We start from the raw sequence: 22,963 nt of genomic DNA on the forward strand, positions 1-22,963 counted from the left end.
TGAGTCAGTTCTTTAACATAAAACAGTACATTTTGACAAATGCAAAGCAGACATAGTCTGTATCTCTTTTCAGGATTCCGGGAAGTTTTCTTTAAACCATGAAAGCAAATGTAGCTAAACTACACTCAGTAGAGAGCTAGCAAGATCAGCAAATCAAATTATCATAATCCCATCCAATAACTACATTTTAAAAGACATTGCATATATACCTTTGTTGTTCTTGCTGCTGAATGTCATCTCTTGACCTTGTCAAGAAAGGGTTTTGGTTTCCTGACACATGTACCATTTTATGACTATGTCAATCAACAATTTAAGAATAATCAAATGATACTTCCTATCTGAATTTGAAGCCTGCACCTTTCTTCAGGGTACTGAAAGAAATGAAAGCACCTTTACACTTAATTTGTCCAAATTAAAAGCAGAAGTTTTTTCTATACAGGTAAGCAAGGAAAGCATGAAACAGAAAAAACAGCAGCAGTACTGGGTACTGTCTGGGCTGTGCCTCTTCTTGGTTGGTTAAAAAATGCTTGCTGCTGCTCTGCTCTTTACAATTTGACAGGAACACAAGTTCATACAATAGCGCACAGGCCTCCATGCTGCCACTCAAACAACTCTGAACTTCCCTGTGTGAGGTACATGTAAGCTTATAAGCCAAAAGTTATCTGTGACAAAAATGTGGGGGTTTCTTGTTTGGTTAGTTGTTTGGTTGTGTTTTTTTTAATTTTATGCTTGCCTTTAGGTAGTAGGAAAAAAGGCACTACAACTGAAATCTCCTAACACTTATCATTAGGACATTTTAATAGAAGCATAACATGATCCTTCTAAGAAAAGCATCCCTGAAAGTTATAAACATTAGGTCAAACCGGAAATAACCAGATGTCAATGTTCACCTTTATATAAACAACAACTATTCAATTATCAGAATCAAACTGACTTTGGATTAAAAACAAAAAAAGACCACATATACTAATGTAGTTTTCACCACCAGAGGCAGCAAGAAACAGCTGCAATGAAAAAGCTAACACGAATCTATTGTCATTTACAGTTAGGGTTGTTTTTTTTTTTTTTACTGTCTTCCAAGTCGCAAATAAGTATCCATCATCCAGTTTGCTACTTATAAATCACTCTAGATCAGGGTTGTGCACGAGGCAGAACACCACCAAAGAAAACATAAGCCGTTCTTTGTGTTTTCTGATTTTTTTTTTTAACCTTCGCACAATCAACACAGATTTGAATTGCACTGACACATGTTCTACTGTTTATCTTAAGGCTAACATGCATCAGAAAGGTTTTTTTGTTTGGTTGGTTTTGTTTGGGGTTTTTTTTGAACCATCCCCAAAAATGTTGCTTACCTGCTTCGGCAAGGAAAGGTGATGGGAGCCTTCACTATAGCCAATAGCAGTAAAAAGCTTGGCTTTCTCTTCTGGTGTCATTAGTTCGTCAATAGCTAAAAACCGAAAAGCCACTTTAATTATTAATGATAAGCATTTTTCCTCCAATTTGTTTTCTACTGTACTTAAGTTCTGCTGACACATTTATTTGATTCTTCCTATTGCACTAAGTTCCATATTGTAAAATGATTCACACAAAAGCAGCCTTTGTATGTGACATTACACAGACATAGCACAGAAATCAATATAAGCTCTATTACAAGAGCACCCATAATCCTCAACAATGAAAATAGCTTTGAGGAGTACTATTAAAGCACACCTCTGGTCCAGGCAGCAAGTCACCAGAATATAGTATTCCATTCATTGCCTATCACAGTACAGCAATAAGCTCAATACTCTTATCCTTACCAAGGTTCTGAAATGCTTATGACCATTTACAAAGCACATCTTATTTGCCAGCTCAATATTAACTGACAGTAAGTAACACCGTAACGTGGGTCAATACTACATTGTATTGCTTATGCCATACTCTCTTTGCATAGCAGGAAGCAAAACATATAACCTTCTTCTTTATATAGAAATTTAAACTCTCTATAGTAGTCAGTGCATTAGAGTCTTCACCTACTTTCAGGAACAAGTGATTCTTCATCTTCCCTTTTCGCAGATTCTCTTCTACTCCAGAAACCACTAAACCATCCTCCACTTTTTTTTTCTACATCAGTGGTTTTCTTCTTCAGTAGCTTTTGTCCTGATCTTATCGTCTACAAACAGACATTAAAATAGATAATTAAAAAAAATCACTATATACTTTGTTTTTCTGTAAATAATGCATGTATGTATGTATGTGTGTTAAACAGACATTTCACTGATGGACAGCAACACCACCTAGCAAGGGATTAAGAGCACTTTGACTCACCAGACAGAATCACAATGAGGATCAGGGTAGGGGGCATGTGTGTGCACACGTGCATGTGAAACAAGCATATGTTACTTTTACTTTGGACAGCCTTTTTCTACACATTTCACTAGCGTTTAGACTACAAAAAGGCTCCATTCCTTAAATCTAGTAGTAACAAACCTCAAGACTGATCCTGTACCATTACATGTACTTAAAACTTACTTTGTACTCAAGTTTTCACTTTCCATTTTAAAAATCAAGGTCTGACCACAACCATCTCAAAAACAATCATCATTCCTTGTTTTTCATCTTCATTTTACATACATTCCAGATGTGTAGACAAACACTGAGGTTACATTGGCATGAATATTAACTATATGGTGCAACTACAGAGGTTAATTTTCATGTTAGGAAAAGAGTAACTAGTAGCATGCCTCTCACGACTATTCTGAGCTTGCCCTCAGCACACTAGGTGTTTTTGATCTTAACTGCAGATACAACACTTTTCATAACGTTATAACATGCAATTCCTTGTTAAGTGTCACATGTGATTTCCAAAATAAAATGCAGCTAGAGACTTTATCTACCTTTCAACAATCCTCTCAGATTTGTGTTTTAGTTAGATTGGTTATCTCCTAAAAAGATGTATGGAGGATGGGAACAGCTGTACTCGTTTTATATTGAACAGCTGCAGAACCAGTCTTGAAATAACACAAGTCAAAGGAAGAAAAGAATCATTAAATCATCACCCTTAGACAATTGCCTGAATGGCACAGAGTGTGTAGCAATGACCCTGTGCATACATTCTGGTAGATTTTTAGAACTGGTTTCCAGCTTGGAAATTCATTTACTCTTGTCCTGGGCAGACTGGAAATTTGTCTTCCCACCTCCCTATCCTATCATAACTCATCAGCACAAATTTTTCTAAGATACTATCATGACAAAGCCATTCTATTTGAAGTGTTACAATATTACGGAACAAAACTTTTTTCTTACCTCAACTTGTGCTTGTTGTCTTGCTAAGATTATATTGAAGACATCAAGTTTCCTTTCCAGGTCCTGTAAAAATGTATAAATGAAATCATTTGCCTCTAAAACACATTTAGGAATAGCTCACCACTACAGATCCTCTACCAGGTCCTTTGTATTTACACTCCGATTTCTTCACAGATCTGCTCCTTTCTTTCAAGGGTATATCCCCTGGACAGAAGTTCACTAGAATATGAAACCTGATATTAGGCAGTCTAATTCTCTTTTTAATAGATTAATCTTGCACTTCCTTAAATGCACTGAAGTTCATTAATCTGCAACCAAAAAGGGTTTATTTAAATGGCACTTTACTAGTATTTTCTTTCTATCCACAACAGGTTACACTGAACTTCAGATTTAAACGGTATTTCCAAAGAACTTTTGTGGACTTGTAAAACCACCGACCTTGATTCCTGTCATGCATATTTAAAGAATTATTTAATAAAGGAACCAAAACATACTTTCTCCAAAGACAGAAAACACATACCTGAATTTGCCTCTGTGTATCTTCTGAGAGTTTACTCTGTGTCAGCTTGTTCTTGTACACATTTTTGTAACTCTTCAGAAGCTGCCTGTGTTCTTTTATGTTACTCCATGACCACATTCGGGTGTATCTTTTGATGTGAACTTCAAGAACACTGTTACCTGCATATTTCCACCTGCAATAATTACAAGCTTGTGAGCAATTTCCATTTCATTTGTGCATTACAATTTAGAAGCTGAAGAGGGAGTTTATTAAGATGCAAACACTTTGTTTACCACTTGTCATTTGAGTAACTCCATTTATAAAAATATTAACACTTTCAACATCACTTTTGAGAAATTGACTGAGGGTTTTTATTTAATGCCTGAAGAACTATAAGTCTGAATTCTCTATTGACTTCCGCATGTTTGCAAATTTGGGCTGTAACAGCACTAAATATGCTTAAGCACTTCAATAATCAGCACCAGTTAGTACTTAGAAAAAATCCACAAAAAGTTCAAACCTGAAAAAAACAACAACAACAAAACAAAAACAAAACAAAACAAACAAAAACCACAAACAAAACAAACAGTTGACATACATGATTCCCTTGTAATACATTTGCTATTTTTTTCTTTAGTTTTTCTAAAATTAAATTCTAACCTCTAGAGAGAACACCAACATTTTGATCAGAGATTTTGGGGACCTGTGTTAGCTTTGCAAGACAGCTTTTCATCACTTCATTCTTTCACGTATTCTCTTCTGCAAGCCTTTTCTACTTGGCTAAGCAAAGTTTTGTGAAAGCCATAGTGATATACCTGACCTAAGTTTTAAGACTATGTTAAATCACAAAAGAGAATGAAGAGACTGGAGAGGACTCCAGCATCTTCCAAAGAATGCATGAAAGTACACAGCTTACCATTGGCTGGCATTTTTATGGACAGATACATTTGGCCTAAATCTTCTGTACGGTGTGTTGCGAACCATGTAATCTATGGACTCCAGAAGGTCTATCATGCTGAGGTACTAAACACAGAAAACCAAATTTCTTAGCAGAGGTTCAGATTTTATTGTATGCAGTGCTTGAAGTATATACATATCACAGTCTTCAGTATTCCACAAACTATACAGAAATATAAGCCTATGCATTTTCATTAGTATGCAAAAGTGGACCGACTATACCGATTGCTCTCAAAAGACATCACCACATGAACTTTCGGTTTCCTTGAAGACCAAAATCAATTTGTATTTCTTTTAGCCTGCTCAGCACAAAGTCTCAGGCTTTCTCAAACCAACCATATTCTCTTCATTTGTCAATAGTTTCCCCAATTTTAGAACTGCCTTTGCATTAGTTAACCTCGTTGGTACTCTTCTGAACTCAGATTACACTCTGACCATCAATAAGAGCTAAAAAACTATCTAGCAAACTAACTGTAAATTATCACTGGATAAATGAAAACACCAGCATTGCTGGGGAGCTATCTAAATGAGTTCCTTGATACTTCTGTCAGAGCACTCCACTCGTTCTCACCTTTGCTTGTATCCTGCCACCTCTGCAATTATAATGTTGTCTTATAGCTTTATAAAATAAGGGTTACTCATAAGAATGATTCCATTGTCTATATGAAAGGAATACTATTGGAAGGGTGGGATACTGAGCAGAGGATCCACAGAAAACAGGGTCAGAGTGCCCAGATCTAGCACCAGTAACTGACAGTCGCATAAAGGGAAAACGATCCTACACTATTCCCACAGTTACTGCTAAACAATTTCGACAGTCAACTTGCATATAAGCAGAAAATTCACAAAGAACAATATTCTCCAACAAAAACAAAAAAATCCTACAGTTCATCGCAAACTCTAAAATAGGTGACATGGGATATCAAGCCAGCTTACCTGTGGCTTAGTGAATTCAATGACAATTCTCTGTACTTCTACGTTACAATCAAGCTTCGGAGTTTTTAGTTCTACTTCTGCACATGTGTTGATATACAGTCTTGCAGAGGCTGATACTGGTTTAAAAACTTAGAGAGAAAAAAACTGAGATTTATTTTATGTTTACTATTGAAGTATGGGAAGCAATCTTAAAGTATTTATTTCCACTGCCTGATATATCAACCACTTTGTACTGACCATGTGTATACTCAAGACCCACAGCATAAGGATGCAATTCCTAGCATTAAGATATCCCAGCAGCAGTCAAAAAGCATACAAGCTCTAACATGTCTTATGTTTAGGTTTTTGTAAAATAAAGTCAGTATGGGCATGCCTGCATGATCAGGCGAGGCTGTTGTATAGCATTAATAACATGCTCAGAACAGTTTATATCCCGTCATTCCTAGGTCACTTACTGTACTGGTAGTCTTGAGGCTGGCTACCACGACAAGAAATTCCTCTTTTCAGCTGATCCTGTAAAGGAATACAGTACTGTCTAGCAACTGCTGAAGAGCATTACTCGTTTACAGTTCCCTAAACTCTGAGTAGACCAAATTAAGTTTGCATGTATTTTGCTAGATGCCCTGGTTTTGTTAACCTTAACATTAAACCTTGACATAAGGGCCTCCTTCCCCTAAATGGGAAAGCTAAAATAACACAAGTACCTTAGAGAGAATGTTTTAAATACACCAGATTAAAAAGAACTCTAAGTTTCTCATATCAACTGGAATATTAGTAGTTTTGACAAAGTTGGCTCAACTTGTCTAAATCTTGCAATAACAACTATAGTGTGTTAATTTAGAAACACGTAGCTCATATGAACACTCAAACACATAGCATAATAGATTGAGCATTTGTTTTTAACCTCCTTGAAGGTACCAGGAGTACCAATTCATATTCTACTCTTCCTCATTTTCAGCACATAAGGAGGCCACTTGAGCCTTCTGGTATTCCGCAGGTATGAGAGGAATTAAAGACAGAAGGAAATCAGTAAAACAACAGCACAGCCTGAGAGGCCTGAGAAATGCCACAGTAGAACAGACTCTTAATTCAAAATGAGGTCTGTCTGCTGCTATCAGTCTTTGGCAATTTATTGAGAATGCTAAATTCGCACCCAAGCATTTTGTCTAGTTTCAGACTTGCAAAGGCACAAACAATTAAAGCAGGAGGCCTGCTATTTGGAAAACATATATACTAGCTATTAAATGAAGGCAGATGAAGTGCTTGTTTGCACTATCTTTTATAAAGACTACCAATATTAAGAGCCATTTTCACAAGGAAACTATTTTGTAACTACAAATTTCTTCAATGTAATGTTTTTCCCAGTTCCTTATTTAAAAACTGGTTTGCATTTTCTAAAACATAGACTTTCTGATCAAAAATATCTGTATTTCAACCTATTTCCTGTCTGCTGATCACAAGAACACAGAGAATACCTGTAAAACGTTTATAAACATAATGGATCAAAAAATTTTGCACACAGACCACTTTTTCACATCAAAAATACAAAAAAATATGAATTAGTAAAAGCTAGACATAGCCTTCAGAAAGCCCACACACACAAATTTCATTTTATTCTTTCCCTGTAATTATTATTTTAAGATATCTGCCTCTCATTCTGTCTTAATTTACCCTCACTGCCCTCATGCTGCCTCTCATCTGCACTGGAGCACTGTCATCTACTTCTCTGGCCGTTACACCAAGTCAGCTTCATCAAGCTGGAAAAAAAACACAATTCCAGCATCATCTTTTCCATACAGTCTACCTTAATTATGTTCGACCTAATCTCACTTTCAAAGTTTTTTATTCAGTCCTACTGTGCATTCCACATTTAAAGCTGTGACTCACCCATCCACATAGCTTATTCTACTAAAGCTCCTCAAAGTTTTGCCAAAGTTACTTCCCATAGTAAGAGTTGCTGTCTTAAAGAACTATCACAGTAGCACCTCTGCAACTTTTTGTTTCTTTGTTCAGGTCTGACAATGGATACCTACCTACCTGAGCTTTTGGTTTGTTAAAAATAAAAATAATAAAAATAATTTTAAAAATTTCTTTCAACATCCTGTTCTTCTATTCGGCTTCACTCTATTCACTAATTTCAGCCATGCAGTTTAGGTAATCTGGATAACATTATCTAAGTTCCTGTTCTGATAAAGATCTAATAGTCTGATTTTTTTTTTTTATTAATTCTATGCTCATTTATTATCTCAACATTGCCTTTTTCATTACAGTAGCTACATAACAACTCATACAGCCCGAGTGGTTAGTAAAAAGTAGTGGGTAAACAGCATGAAGTCCAGATGAATATGCCAATAGAACATGACTTCAGAGACACAGTTTCTGATTGTTTCTAAAACCTATGGGGGTTGATAACATATGAAGTTCACAAAAAAATATAAACTGTGTATGGTGCAACAGATCAACATACAACCCTGGTATCAGAATACAGTTGACCATAAGTATGCCAAGTGAGGTAGAAATTCTCATGGTGTAGTTTTAAATACTACAACAGCTGTAGAATATAGCACTGTTTAATCCATTTTCTTCTACGTTACCAGTATTTGTTCACGGGAGCCATGATAATACATTTTGCTGTGTATGTTCCAATAAGCACTGAGGCTGTCCAGGCACAAAAGCTGCACAGGAAAGAAAACACATAACAGATTCTATACTCAGTATTCAACCAATTCCATGAACTTAGCTTTCCATTTGTGAAAGCAGAAAACAAAAGCAGACTAGTCAGCAAATCCACCATTAGCATTAAGATGTATTTAATCTTATAACACTATTTTTGAAGCGAAAATTGAATTGCTAAAAAGCAAGTTCTTAAACCACACCAGTTCACGTACATCTGTTAAATATGACTCTGAAATACAGGGGCACAAACCCAACATTTGGCCTAATAAAGAAGCCAGGACTATTAAACCTTTCGGATTTCCTTCCTATAATTTCTTAGATCCTTACATAATCCTTTCAGCATGGGGTAGGAGGGCAGAGAGAAGAGAGAGACTGTTTAGCTACCTGAATGCAAACTATATTAGGCATATAAACTAAGGTAGGAAATGGCAATTTGACAACTCATTTGAAATCATAGCTACCATGCAGACTTGCTGTATAATGCATTTCATGAGGGGATCAGTGCTTGCATTTAAGGGAAAGTATTTAAGCCATGGAGTTGAAAGTTACATCTTATGTAAAGCCAGTTATTTTGACTCTACTTCAGTTTAAACACACAGTAAAATTAAAAACAAACAAACAAAACCAAACACACTATAGAAAAAGAAAACACAGCCCAACCAAACCCAGGACAATTTGCAAAACAATTTTTCTACTTTTTATTTAGAACCCCAGATTATTTCTCCCCAAGATCACTTCCTCTCTTCACTTGTTTAGGAAAAAAAAAAAAGAGCCAACAAAACACAACACCACAACACACCTTACCTTGTATATTATCTTTGCAGCTTCATTCAGAATAGAAGGTGTCCAGTTCTCGTTTGTTGTCTACAAGTTCAAAGTGATAAAAGTCACCCTGTGCATCTTATTTAACACATTCACAGTTTTATCCTAATTTTTCAAGTCCAGGATGCATAAGTTTAGTACTACCCAATTACAGAAGCCAATTTCTCTGCACCGCATAAGCACAAGTCAAAATCCAATACAAAATCTGTCAGTGTGATTTTCAGCTCCTTATCCTACCCATAGAATCCTCGACATCCAAGGAAAACAGAGGTTAACTGAAATTTTCTTCTCCCATTTCCCAAAAGGCCTGGCAAAATACCACATTCTTTATCATCATTATGTAATGTTTGCCCTAATTTATTGATTAGGCCTGGAAATAACCTGCCCTATGAAACTAAACTTATTCAGTTTTAAAGATCACTTGAAGCATAAGAACAAATCACTTGTCTCAGAAAGTGTGATGTTCCTCAGGCATCTTCCCTTCTGCTTGCACAAACTTGAAGTACTATTTGCATGAAAAATACGTATACTGCCATTATATTGTATTAATACATTACTTTTCCTTTCTGTTACTCCAAAGATAAGTAAATCACAAACATAACATGCATGCACACATCACCTGTAAACTAAGCTCGCCCAATGTCATTCCCAAGGAAATAGGGCACTGTGGATTTGTGATCTACAAAAAAGAGAGAAATAAGTACTATTTATTTATCTTGCTGCAATCAGAGATGTGTCATGTAATTCAAGTTTATTGAAATCCTGAGCTGTATTGAGGATCTTCCTTTGCTTAATCATTCTAGCTCAAGCATTCTTGGAACCCCTTAACTTAGGCCAAAACTAATGGCTCTAGTGTGAAAACTTAGGACTTCAATTCAAGCTGAAAATTTCCTTTTGGCTTCTAAAATCTTCATACGAGAAAGAACCAAGACCAACGGAGTACCACATCTCAGTCAGCTATATCATTTTATGACTTCCATTCCTCCCACCTTTTTAAATTTAGCTTCCCTGAAAATATTCTCAAAATAGGGTTGAGAAATCCTCTATATTCAATGCTGTTCTTTTACATTCAATTATCCCATCACAAACTACTTTATACAGGCTAGAATAATACCAGTTTGGTTCATATAAACGTTTTTATTTGTTGTTTTAACTATTCACCTTTCAACTCATCTGTAACCCTACCAGCTTCTGTCATTATGGACTTCACCTAGGATGCTTAAAAATTCTGTACATCAACTGCACACACTAACATGTAACCAACAGCCACCATCCACATTTAGTGAGCAAGGCACCACTGGACAAGGCAAGAGAAGAATCCCTATTTCAAATAGCCAAAATATTCCCAGCTTTCAGTTATATCTGGGATACTTTACTCAAAGAGGCGCAAAAGAAACCGGAGCAACCTCTTCAAGATGGCAGATAAGTTTCTCTCTATGGAGTACACAATCATGACTGCACTGGAGTCCAATTTAAAATGAAGATAATACGTTCCAGATACTTACATCATCTTCATATTTAACATGAATGCCTGTGATTTTGACTTGCACATTTTTTATAACTTGAGTTGCAAGCTTTTCTAAAAAGGTGTCTTTCTTCTCCTCCTTTGGTTTGTCTGAAACAATAATTTTTAAAAAGTCAGCATTCAATGTAGTAGTTGCATCTTAAGTTTAAGCACACCAACAGCTACACTAAGGTAAGTGTTTACTGTAACACAAATACTTATTTATGTTTTCACTTCTTTAGATTACATATTTGCATTTTTTCCTTTTCTGTCGATCCATATTCAGAAGATGTTATTTTAGCTGTGTGCACAACACAACCATAACAAAATTTTGCCTAAGTTTCAGTCAACATGGTTTAGCTTACAGCAAGTTCTTGTTTAATATACTTCTCCCCACTCCTTCTAAGGTAAAAGGTTCTCTCTTAAGAGCCTCTCAGCAACTAACTAGGGGTTTAAACAAGCAAATAGGTAAGATGGTGTAATTTAGCACAAAATACCCTTGAATAACAAGGTGAAGATGATACTTGCACAAGAGGCCAGATCATTAAAACCTTTAGAACACTGCTTAAGAAAGTTAAGAAGCTGGCAGACCATAAGTGAAAACAATCATTCGGTGAACTATTCCATTTCTAAAATTATCATCTCAGGCTGTCTTAATGTTTTGCACAAAATATGACTAGATAATCTGCTTGTTCTCTAGCTACTTTCACAGGCTACCTTGTCTTCTTCATGATCCGCCTTACAAGGTGGCTATCCCAGGGAATGCCTCTGACCAGTCTCTACTTAAACTTGTATATTTGTGTTGGAAATGCTACACATGGCTCAAGTTGAAGGAACAGTCATGGTTATCCAAGCAGAGAGGAGTACAGGTTTAGCCTAAGGGTTGCACTCCCAGTTTGACTTCTCAGCTTACTTTAACTGTAACTTTTTAAATTTACAAAACACACTGAACACCAGAGATACAACTTTGTACATCTTGTTATTAAACTCAGGATTTTTTTTTAAGAAAGGTTCAGAAGAGCCCACTAAATATGAAAAGATTTCATCATTGAATGTGATATAACACTATTTTAGTCAAGTAAGAATTGGATTTCAAGTAAATAATTAGTCAGGAGCTCAGAATAAACCAATTACATGTAACTCACACTTCCTCCTATTAATAATTTCTTCACAACTCCCACTCTCTATTAACAGAAACCAACACAATACTGATTAAAAAAAAAAAAAGGGCAAAAGTGCTTATCAAAGCTTCATGACCTTCAAGTGCAAGCAGGCAACCCAGAAACATTCTCCAGTCAGACACAACTACCAGCAGCAATGACAGTTTGATAACTAACAGCACTTATCTAGGGCCCCCCCAAAGTTTTCACTCCAATTACAAGTCTATGCTGCAGTGTCCTCCAGGATCAAATACGTAACAATAACTAAACATGGGATATGGCAACCCATTCTGACTCACACGCTAATTCTAACCAGCTGCATGTTTGGTACTTACGGACAATAAAGATTATCCTCTTGGGGAAAATAATAAATTTCATTGCTGCCAAAATAACTGTCATAACACCACACTTGCTATTTAGAGCAGAAGTTGAAAAGGGCTGAAAAGACTGTTTACAGCAATATCATCAGGATAGCATCAGTTCTTCCAACAGTCACAGTGAAGTGCCACTAATCAGCCTGTCAAACGCACACATTTTTGTTGGAAATGCTACAGAGAGCTCAAGTTGAAGAAACAGGCATAGCTATCCAAGGAGAGAGAAACAAAGACTCTCTTCCATCTTACTGGATTCAGAGAACGGATAAGCGGCAAAACAGACCTCTCTCCAATTTAAATCCTCTCTTTCAAACAGGAGAGAAAAGGTATCAGTGTATGTATATCCAAGACTAAGAAAAGCTAACCCAAACAAAGGAAAAAAAAAAAAGTCTTTAAAAATAAGTTAAAAGCCATAAATTTTACCCACCTTTTGAGCGATCACGACCTTTAAAGGGTCTTTTAAAATGCTTTTTATACTTTTTACGCTTACGTCCTTTATCAGTGCAAGCAATTTTTTGGGGAAAGGATAAAAATCAAGTTAGTAAAGCAGAAATATAAGAAAGCATAAGAAGAGATGGAAGAAAGTTTAGTTTGCCTTAAAGCAGAATGACTTAGTAAGGTCTCATCAAAAGCTTTTAAAGAAGTTCAGATCTGTTAAGGAAGCAATCAGCTACTTCTCATACCACAGAGCCTTATTTTTCATAATTTACGTACACCTAAATTCACAGAATCAACTAAACACTTGCCTTTTTTTTTAATTTTTGGGAAAAAGTCATTCAAGTTCAAAGCCCAAGTAAATTAGGCAGCCACTAACCACTTCAGATTAAGTATCCAAATTTCTACTGGATCAATTGTCCTGTCAATTTTAAAGTCAAGGCAATTAATTCAACTTTCATATATTCCTTCTGTAACATCTCAAGAGTTAAAGAAATTACAAATAATCACCAGGCTTCTTAGCAAATACACACCCAGACTTCTTAATGAGTGCATTGCATAATTCCAGATGACTTACACACAAAAGAGAGCTCAAAACAGAGCCATGACAGCTTATTAGAAACCGCAGTGAATCAGTTTTTATGTAATGCATTTGTTTCTTATTTAATGACCTCAGGCAAAGGCATAACAGTTTTAAGTGAACAGTTAATAACATACACATGGGGAAAAAAACATGGAAGTTAGAATTCAGAAGAGGTTTCTACCATACGAGGACAGAACTTCCTGTTCTGAGATGTACACAGAAAGCCAAAGAGCACTTTTCAATATGATTCTCATGCTAATCAGCAATATGGTATGAAAGCAATCTGAAAGAACGATACCAGTAACTGCAGAAAACACACACAAAAATGATGACTCTTTGAAAGCTTTATAGGAAATTAAATTCTATTATTTACACACTAGTTATGACCCATACATTCACAACCATTTCATGAACTAAATTAATGCTCAATTTTTTCCACATTTCTCAAGAAAACCTGTTTGATAAGTTGCTCTGTTTCTTTCCCCTCTCTGGCCATATGGGGGGAAGGAACTTAACATTAAAGCTGCCTGTGCTTAACTTTAAGATGTTGTAGCATGAGAAGGAAGCAAGTGCAAAATTGTATTTAACTTTGGGGAACAACTTTTCATACTTGATCAAACAAAGGAGGAAAAAAAGCACCTGCCAAGATTTCAACCTGTCTTGCAGGTAAGGTGATGACCCTACAAATTACTAGAGGAAAAACTGTCAAATACAAACAATGTTCTCTTTTCGATAGTTCCTTTTAACAATACAAGTAATCCTTTCTAAATTATATTTTTTACAAGACAGCTTCTTCTTTCACTTACTATTGAATTTGTAGTTCACTCCCATGTATGACATAACTGCGGCAACATGATTTGTCTCTTGATTACCTGCATCCACTACTATGGAGAAACTAAATGTATGACTTTAAGCTCATTCTAAATCTGCATTCACTTAAAAGCCAACTAAGTAATTTTGGCTAAGAATAAATTTCTGAAAATCTGGTTCAAGAAGAGAAAAATACAAGTAAAACACAATAACAGTTCCTCCCAATTTCAGAAGAAACTGTTTCCCTGCATAACTTGAGAGCAGTCCAAATAAACAGAAGCAGTGGAAAGCATGCTAAGTGCCTTCCACCTGCTAGGGGTCATTTTGCCTGTCCACAGTTTCAAGACAGTCTGAATTTCCAGTATCTTTAGCCAAGACACTTCAAGTAAGGGTAATTACCCTCCATTCTGAAAACAACTAAAGACAATGTTTTAAAATTACATAGAATGTTCTCAGTATTTTATAACACTCCTGAGCTCATAATAGCTGAAAGAAATCTTTCTAAATGGTCTCTTAATCTTCTTGAACAGTCACTCAGTTAAGACAGGACTGGTCATTGCAAGTTTCCAATTGATTCCACGGTCATTAAAATCTTATTTCTAGAACCACCAATATGTGGATGCTTACCAAACAAGTATTGTTATCTGATGTCTATGTTGGGCTGCTTTGCCAGGGTTGTTTTTAAAAATGTAAGCTGCATATCCATCATGCACGGGCAAAATGTAACCATGCATACCCACCAGGCTTGATGTCCTTGTAAATCAGACTCTCCAACCCATACAAGGAATCTTGTAAATGAGTGCCTTGGTCCACATGGCAGCAAATAACCAAAAAAATGCATTTTGTTTATAACACAGAAATCAGCTGCTGATTTTATGTTAAGTTTATAAAACTCATATGACACATCACTATTGCCATTACAGTATCTCACAGGCAGAGTCACTTCAGAATATCTATTTTCAAAGATTATCTACATAGGCAAATCATGCAATTTTCATTTTACATATAACCAGCAAAAGACAAGAGCTGCAAGCTTTAGTTCCCATATGTAAGTTTTGATACTGATAGATTTTAATAGCTCAGAAAACAGAAAATAATGTCTCCCAGCTTGTGTCAGCAGGACTTGCTATCACTTCCCCATCACACTATGCTAACCACATGGTGACAACCATTTTGCTCAATATTTAAATAATATGTCTAAAGAAAATATCCCCAGGACTGTTTATGCTAAGACCCTCTTAAATAAATGCAAGTACTGAATCAAGATTCTACACACATTAAGGTGAGTACTAATGAGAAAAGCAAATACAGTTGGGAATACGTGGACCCTGATAATTTTCTATTCAATATATTTCCTAGTTTTTCACCATTTATTGTGTACTCTTAAAATCCTATAGAAAGAGCTGAATGCTTAGAGGTTTATGGCGCAGCCAAGCAGCTTGGTCCCTGAGACTTCTGTACCATGCAAAAGCAAGTGATCTGCTCATGCAAGAGTTACACAAGTCCTCCTGAGTATTCTAGTAAAACACCAGAAACAAACAGCTACCACTGAGATATGACCATAGAATCTTAGAGTATCTCAAGTTGGAAGGGACTCATAAAGATCATGCTGCAGTGAGACTGAGACAATAACTACAGTAAAAAAAAAAAAAATCCAATTTGAATGTTCCTGTTGCTTTTCCTTCATAAGGCTGAAAGTTTAAAACTGCAAAACATTACCAAATCCAATTCTAGTTATTTATATAAGAAGCTGATGACCTTTACCCTGTTGTTCACAAAGAATAGTGGCTTTAATCAACAACCCTTACGTCCTGCTTACTTTCTAATTGTATAGTTAAAAACGCAAACTCAGACTTGCTGAAGTTGCAAGTCCACTCTACTTCCTTGTGGTTTGTTGCAAGAAATTAATTCACTGAGGTCTCTAGAAAAAAAAAAAAAGCTAAACTTTCTATGTAAGTATTTAGCCATGTAGTCATGCATTAGAAACGGTTTCTCACTTTTACACAGAAGGGATATTTGACTTTTTGATCTCTTTAACCACAAAAAAATGCTGTTATGGTGTTCCACAACCTCTAATAATAAAATAAAATGCATCCTTTGTATGGTGTAGAAGCAGAGAGTTTGTAAAGCAGATACTGAAAGGCATACAGAGTTCTCAGTGATGGTTATTGCTGCTGCTTAAATGGTCATCTCAAATGTTGGTACAACTAAATTGAGGGGAGGGAATGCAGGGAGGATTAAAAGAAAAAAAAAACAAACAACACATCTTCCAACCCCTCAGTCATACTTTGTGTTTTTAATAGAGTAAAATGAAGTTATACTGAGGTATGACTTTTATATGTGGGGGGTTTTTTGTTTGTTTGTTTGTTTTTTCAAAAGCCTTAAAAATGACGGATGTGGTAAGCTTCTTTGAAAACAAAAGAAGATGACTGTCACACGTGTTCTCTTAATTATATTAAGGTTCAGAATGAGAATTCCACAAATAGTGCCCATTAGGTTGATTTACTGTTATATTACCCCTTCATCCCATTGCTATTGGTGCAAAGAATAATGGCTGAAACACTACACTGCTGCTTTACAGTACTACACAACCAAATCCATAACCAAGGTGAACATCCCTTTGCCCCAGTATGAAGTCATGGCTGCAGAATTCATTCACTGAAGCTGTCTTAGCCCTTATATAGTTTCTGGCACATGAAAGACAAGAAATAAAGCAAGGCTTATTTCTTCACTGGAAATCCAGATAGCTGTTTGAAGGAAACTGCAAATGTACATCTCAAATGAGCAAAACAGGAACAAGGCAGTAGAGAATCCTGTAATGGGAAAACTAAATAAGCAAAGAGATAACAATCAAACTTTCTTTTTCCATGTGTTCTAAGCATCATTTAATTTCCAGTAACTTTTCCAAGGCAAATGACCTGCAGCATTACAGGTATCATAGAGATGCACCTTAAGAACCCTTATACAGCCCAGCAAACAAGTCTCACTTCAGACAAAAACTTCAAAAAGTTTTTCCTCCACCATACATAGTCACCTGTCATTGGTTCTGAGCTTGGCTTCTGTCCAAACAAGCCTAATTTACACCATAATTTTGTTACAATAAAAAAACAGAACAAAAACAACACCATCACACACCCTACATGAATCAGTCTAACTGCGCTGAAATCAACTGTTCTAAACTATAACTGAAAGCTCATAAAAATTGTAATGACCTAGATCAAAAGCTTAAGTTTCCTAAGTTCATGTTCAATTGTTTCCTAGGGACATGAATTATTTCCTGCTCAAGAGATTCTCATTTCTCAAACTAGTCAAAACACAGTATACCATAAAAGGACAGCAGAAACTGAAATAAAAGCATTATTGTTGAAGTAAAAATTTACAAACATACCATTCTGCTTAAAGTTTCCTTCAACCTGTCACATGCACCCCTAAAACACATTATTAAATACCCACTAGTGAAGCTCTAAAATCAAGATAACATTAGTCTCACGCAATGCAGTTTCTACCTTTGGTCCTGTTCCCCCAGAGCATTAAGGAAAAAAAAAGGAAAAAAAGACATACCAGAATATCAAATTCCCATTTCCAATGGAAGCTGACTGGATAAATGAATAGTAAACAAAACAAAGAATGTTTCTTTCAAGCATTAGAGGAAAAAGGCTTTTCAAAGGACTGCAGACACTTGAAAACAACAACATTTATTAAGTCAATCACAAAACAGGACTCTTCTTTCATAGCATAGTCTAAATCCTCCAATTCCAAAGGAAATTTGTGTTAACTCAGTACCTTTTTCTGCTGCTTTCCGCAAGGCTTCCTCAATTCTCACCAGTTCCTTTTGCTTATTATCCTGCAAGTATTTTTCTTCCTTCTCTGCATCATATTTAATGCCTGTAAGCAAAGTTAGAACAGCTTTAATCCTAAATTTCAAGTTACTTGAATGCATAACCAAGCAGTGCACATCATATTCAATATTATGTTGCTAAACACCTTGAGATAAAGGCTGTTCTAGGTTTAATTGCCAAAAGTTGCATCCAGGCTCTGAACTTGATATTTTTACACAGTAAAATGCAAAACAATCATACCAACGTTTAAGCATTTCTTCACAGGAGAACCTTTCCATGAAAATCCATATCCTTAACTGTGGTCTGTGCAATATAATGCAGGTTTGTAAGTTCTATTACACATATATTTGATGCTCTAGAAACTTGCAAGTTTTTTTAATATCCCAGAGATTCTGATTTTAGTGCCAGAGTTAGGTTATGGTTGGACTCAATGATCTTGAGGGTCTCTTCCAACCAAAATGATTCTATGATTTCAGAGAAAACCAATCGGATTCTCTGATCCTCTTTTCTCTCTCTAAAAGCAGCTCTAATGGAATAATATTTTTGGTTGTTGTCAGTTAGAAACAGACAAACTATATCATGCAAATGCTAAAAGATCTAAACCATGCCAGAATAGTGGATTCAGGAGAGGCTCACTTCAGAAGAAACTTGGCTACTGAACTGAACTTGGAATGGATAGAACCAAGGATTTCCATAAAAGCAACAGGTGTTTTCTCCCACCCTTCTTCCAGTACCTTGTCAGCATTTGTCTAGAAGTCTCCCTCAGGGAACACAATGTAAAAATGGCAACTTACATTAACTACTTGTTATCATATACTCAGTTACATGGTATCCTTAGATATTCTTATCTTCATTATTTAATGAAGTGTTGTTGAAGAGTTTACGTACTTGCTCCAGGAACTATTAGAAGATACAAGCCTTCTAGGGTTGCAACAACTGCCTCGCCATAGAGATTCTTCCAAGGAATCTTCAGAGTAAGTTTATCTAAACAAAACAGATACAGTTACATCAAAACAAAAATCTACACTGTGCTTAGTTCAAACAATGCCTTAGGCATCAAAAAGCATTAGTATCTTCATGGCCTAAACACATATGAAGGAGAGATTGTATGGGTCTAAACATTTTTACAAAGCCTTTGAAGTCACAAAATAAATGCAGGGAAAATATAAGCCACAGATCTAGGCAAGAAGATGCAATTTGAGTCAAAAGATTTCAGATCTAAACCTGAGATCATGACTGGAATTCAATTCACTGGGATGAATGCAATTTTCCCAGTGAAGTGAAGAAGAAATACAACACACATTCCTCTCCAATGAATGTTTCATGTGAAAAAGCGATTTTGGCCACTAGGGAAAGGAATTAAAATATCTATCTATCTATCTTGGAGCTCTTAAACCCTTGGCATGTTTGCAAGTTTCAGGGATTCTGTTTAAACTCTTCATATGCCAAATCTGTCCTTTAAAGAGCCACACACATTCTGCCCACACTAAACAGCTCCCTTGATCATCCATGTGTCTGGAAGAACCTCTCAGACAAGTTTTTCATACCAGCTTGTATGTATGGTCGTCCAGGGCAGTCACATTAGATTCCTCTGCTAGTTTTAACAGCAAGTACAATTACACAGATCACTTAAGAAACTTGACAAAAAAAAAAAAAAATTCAGAGGCAAAACTGACCTTAAAGCCTGTAATAAAATTTCCATTTCAGTACTTACACTAAACCAAAAACTTACCTATCTGACCAACTTTTATTCTAAAAGGTACATCCAGTTCACTCTGTAAATTAAAAAGAAAAAAAGTATTAAACATACTCATGTATTTCAAAGATAAGCTCGTTTATACAGCAAAATTATCTTTACTTCTGTTAAAACTATTTTTCCAGAACTGAAGTTCCAGAACAGAAACAGTTCTCCATACGACAGTGATTGAATTATTTAGCAATACTCCATGAACTCAGGAATCCATAAATATGGTTAGGCTTTTAGAAAGCCTTAAAACAAAGCATTTACATATTTCTGGCAATTCTCTCCTACAAGTATGATAATGCCTCCCTCCAAAGGTTACTAAAAAGTAACATTTATCTATATACAAGAATTTAGAATTTCTGGATAATGATATGGGTACTTAATGTAAGCTTTTTCTTGGTCTTCCTTCAGTCCAGCATTTGAATAACCATATCTACACTCAGAGAGTACACATCTGAAAAACGTCTTCCCTGCCAGTTTTAAATATGCACAGAAAATCTTAAACACAAGTTTCAATCCCACCAACTAATGCAGAAGGATGAACTTTTTCCCTGTTTATCCCCACACCAACAACTGAGATATGAACCACTATCTTTCAGAAGATTTCAATTAGATCAAACCCTATGACTTAACTAAAGTATGATTATACAGCAGTAGTCACAGCAGAAACTAAATCCTAAGTTGTACTGGATGACCAAAATGGTAACAGAATCCTCAAACGCTAGGACTGGTTGTATACGCATGTACGCATAAAACACTAGTACACTTATTTAAAACCCTACTGATAACTTCTCAGAAGTTATTCTTCTCTTATGAAGGAGTACACTTACCTTTTCACCCATAACTTCTTTTCTTTCTGTTCCAGTAACATGAGCAAAATTGAAAGTAGTTAACAAAGGACTTACTTCCAATAATCAGTAAAGAAGGCATACTGTGTAATGTGAGGCTATAGCAATATTTTATCCTATGACTGAGCCTTTAGACCCATAAAAACAATTTTAAAAGTATTAGAATACTTACTAATGCATTCTCCTTTATCTGTAAGTTGTCAAGTGCCACATCACCTATTTAGAAGAAAAGGAGAAGTACAGAACAAGTGACTTCAACTACTATGGAAGCTGGAACACAGAACACAACTACAACCCTTCCCAGTACAGATGGATGAAATCTGAAAACCTTACTCCAGTTACAGAATAGCACAAGAGATGTATAATTTTTAAGAGGCATTAATCACTGATTATTCAGACAAGATTTAAAGGTATAAGAGATTACAGAAATATCACTAACTTGGACATCTATGTATTTCTACTCTATTAAATACACATATGATAACATGAAAACTTTCTTATTATTCATTTTGTTGTGAACCATAATTATAGTTCTATCAAGGTAGGGTAGCCTACAAAAATTCTATCATGTTTTTAATGACTTTACATAACAGAAAAATCATGAATCATAGAGCCATAAAAACACTTGTGTATTTGCACAAACACATTAACTCTTCATGACACAGACAACAAAATAGGATTTCCAAAGGGAATGCTGGTACACAGCATTATACCTGAGGAAAGCACATATACCTCTTCGTAGTTCAATGACAGATTCGCTACAGCTACATTATATTTTTAATATAGGTATTAATAACATATAAGTATTAAAATATTACTACCATAGCAAAAGTAACATTTAGAAAAGAGAGGAGTTTCATCCCTTAGGTATGGGATAAACAGTCAGCCTTCCAAAAAAGCCAGCCTTCTTTAGACTACTATTTTTTACATGCCTACAGGGTATATATATTAATGCATTCACTGAGAATAGCTACTCCACGTTGTTGGGCTATCACTTGTTTAATGCACATGATTTACACCAATAAATTAGCAGGTGACAGACACAGCCCATCAACTGCTCCACAACCAAGGCTTCCCCTCCTCCTTGGGCATGGGCCACCACCCCACAGGCAGACCCGACAACACACTCGTGCTTCCACCCGTGTTCTCCCAACAAGAAGAGCCTCAGCCCCGCGGAGCTGCTGCCACAGCTGGGCACACACAGGTGCCCGCGCCTCGCGTGAAACAGACCCTCACTTTGCTCCTTCTGCCCTCACAACCCGCGGCCCCGTCACTGCGCGGGGACCTCACAAACAAGCCCCGCCGCACGGCGGCAACAGCCGGAGCCTCCGCCCGCCGCCGCGGGGAGCCGCAGCCCCGCACACCGACCGACCGACCGCCCCTCAGGGGGAGGGGGGCGGGCATGGTGGCAGGGAACGTGAGGGGGTCACAGGCCACGGGCACAGTCACGGGGGAGGCGGGTCCGCAGCCACAGCCTGACTGACTCAGACTGGCCGCCCCTCTCGGTGGGGAAGGGGGAGGCCGGTCCGCGCGCGGCTCCGCGGCTCGCGCTCTCCTCACAGGGGCCGCAGCCCCACAGCCCGCCCGGCCCTCAGAGGAGACAGCGGCCCCACCGCCCGGAGACCCCGCGCGGGGGAACCGCAGCCAACGAGACCTGCTCCCCGCCGCGAGGAAGCGCTCGGCCCCGGTGAGAGCGGCGGCCCCGCAGCGCCGCGGAGAAGGGGCGAGAGAGCGAAGGGGCTCCTTACCCCCCCATATGCCCAGCTTGAGCTGAGACTTGTTCAGGTTCTCCACATAGTCGCCCAGGAAGCGGTTCAGCAGATCCGCCACCACCGACTCCAGAACCATGGCGGAGAAGCCCCCGCTGCCGGGGAGGGGCGCGCAGCGCCGGGACGCGGGGATCAACCGACGCCGGGCGCGTCCCCGCCAGTCAGGTGACAGGGCGGGTGCGGTGCGTGACGGAGCCGCGCGCCTCCTGGCGGCGGGCCCGCGGGAGGGGAATGTCTCGGAGCGGCTGCGCGGCCGCCCCCGGACACAAGTGGACCCGTGGGCGCGTTTCCCGAGTCCGGGGACCCAGGTGGAGGAGAGGCCGGGGTCGGGGGGCCCGGGCTGGACGGGCCGGTGGCGTCTCAGAGCCGCGGCGGCAGACGGGCGGTGGCGGCGCGGGGAGAGGCGGCGCTGCGGCAGGGGGCGCCCCGCGCGGGCGGGGATCCGCAACCTCCCGGTCCCTCAGCAGCACCCGGTGCCGCCGCACAGCGCGGGCACGGCGGGCGGCGCGCGGCCTGCTGCCCCGCACGCGCCCCGCCACGAGCTTCCCGCCGAAAGCTGCGTTTGCGCCCGAGGTGCAGCCCAAGAGCTCGGGTGCGCAAGGGCTGGGCTGCAGTGCGGGGGTGCCGGCTTTCCCGCCCGCCTCTTCATTTAAGATGTATGTGCGTGCTGAACGCAGCCTCCGGGGTGTTTGCACGGGGACAGCTGGAATTAAACAACCTGG

At 38.1% G+C, this 22,963-nt stretch overlaps 1 protein-coding gene across 1 annotated transcript in view; it reads right to left on the reverse strand.

Moving 5' to 3' along the window:
* The window catches only part of VPS13C (vacuolar protein sorting 13 homolog C), a gene marked incomplete at its 5' end in the record, with an annotated part of 87,701 nt that extends 65,381 nt beyond the window's left edge, over positions 1-22,320 (reverse strand). Inside the window, 18 exons of the mRNA XM_080350943.1 lie at positions 1,353-1,447; positions 2,017-2,152; positions 3,286-3,348; positions 3,806-3,977; positions 4,701-4,807; positions 5,678-5,805; positions 6,133-6,190; positions 8,272-8,352; positions 9,158-9,217; positions 9,795-9,854; positions 10,681-10,790; positions 12,641-12,706; positions 14,782-14,844; positions 17,825-17,926; positions 18,769-18,864; positions 19,613-19,655; positions 20,645-20,688; positions 22,221-22,320. Of these exons, the coding sequence (XP_080207069.1) occupies positions 1,353-1,447; positions 2,017-2,152; positions 3,286-3,348; positions 3,806-3,977; positions 4,701-4,807; positions 5,678-5,805; positions 6,133-6,190; positions 8,272-8,352; positions 9,158-9,217; positions 9,795-9,854; positions 10,681-10,790; positions 12,641-12,706; positions 14,782-14,844; positions 17,825-17,926; positions 18,769-18,864; positions 19,613-19,655; positions 20,645-20,688; positions 22,221-22,320 (1,584 nt within the window). The remainder of the gene's footprint in view (positions 1-1,352; positions 1,448-2,016; positions 2,153-3,285; positions 3,349-3,805; positions 3,978-4,700; positions 4,808-5,677; positions 5,806-6,132; positions 6,191-8,271; positions 8,353-9,157; positions 9,218-9,794; positions 9,855-10,680; positions 10,791-12,640; positions 12,707-14,781; positions 14,845-17,824; positions 17,927-18,768; positions 18,865-19,612; positions 19,656-20,644; positions 20,689-22,220) is intronic.
* Positions 22,321-22,963: the final 643 nt, after the last annotated feature.

This window comes from Nesoenas mayeri (assembly GCF_963082525.1).
Source record: "Nesoenas mayeri genome assembly, chromosome: 11".
NCBI classification, from domain to species: domain Eukaryota; kingdom Metazoa; phylum Chordata; class Aves; order Columbiformes; family Columbidae; genus Nesoenas; species Nesoenas mayeri.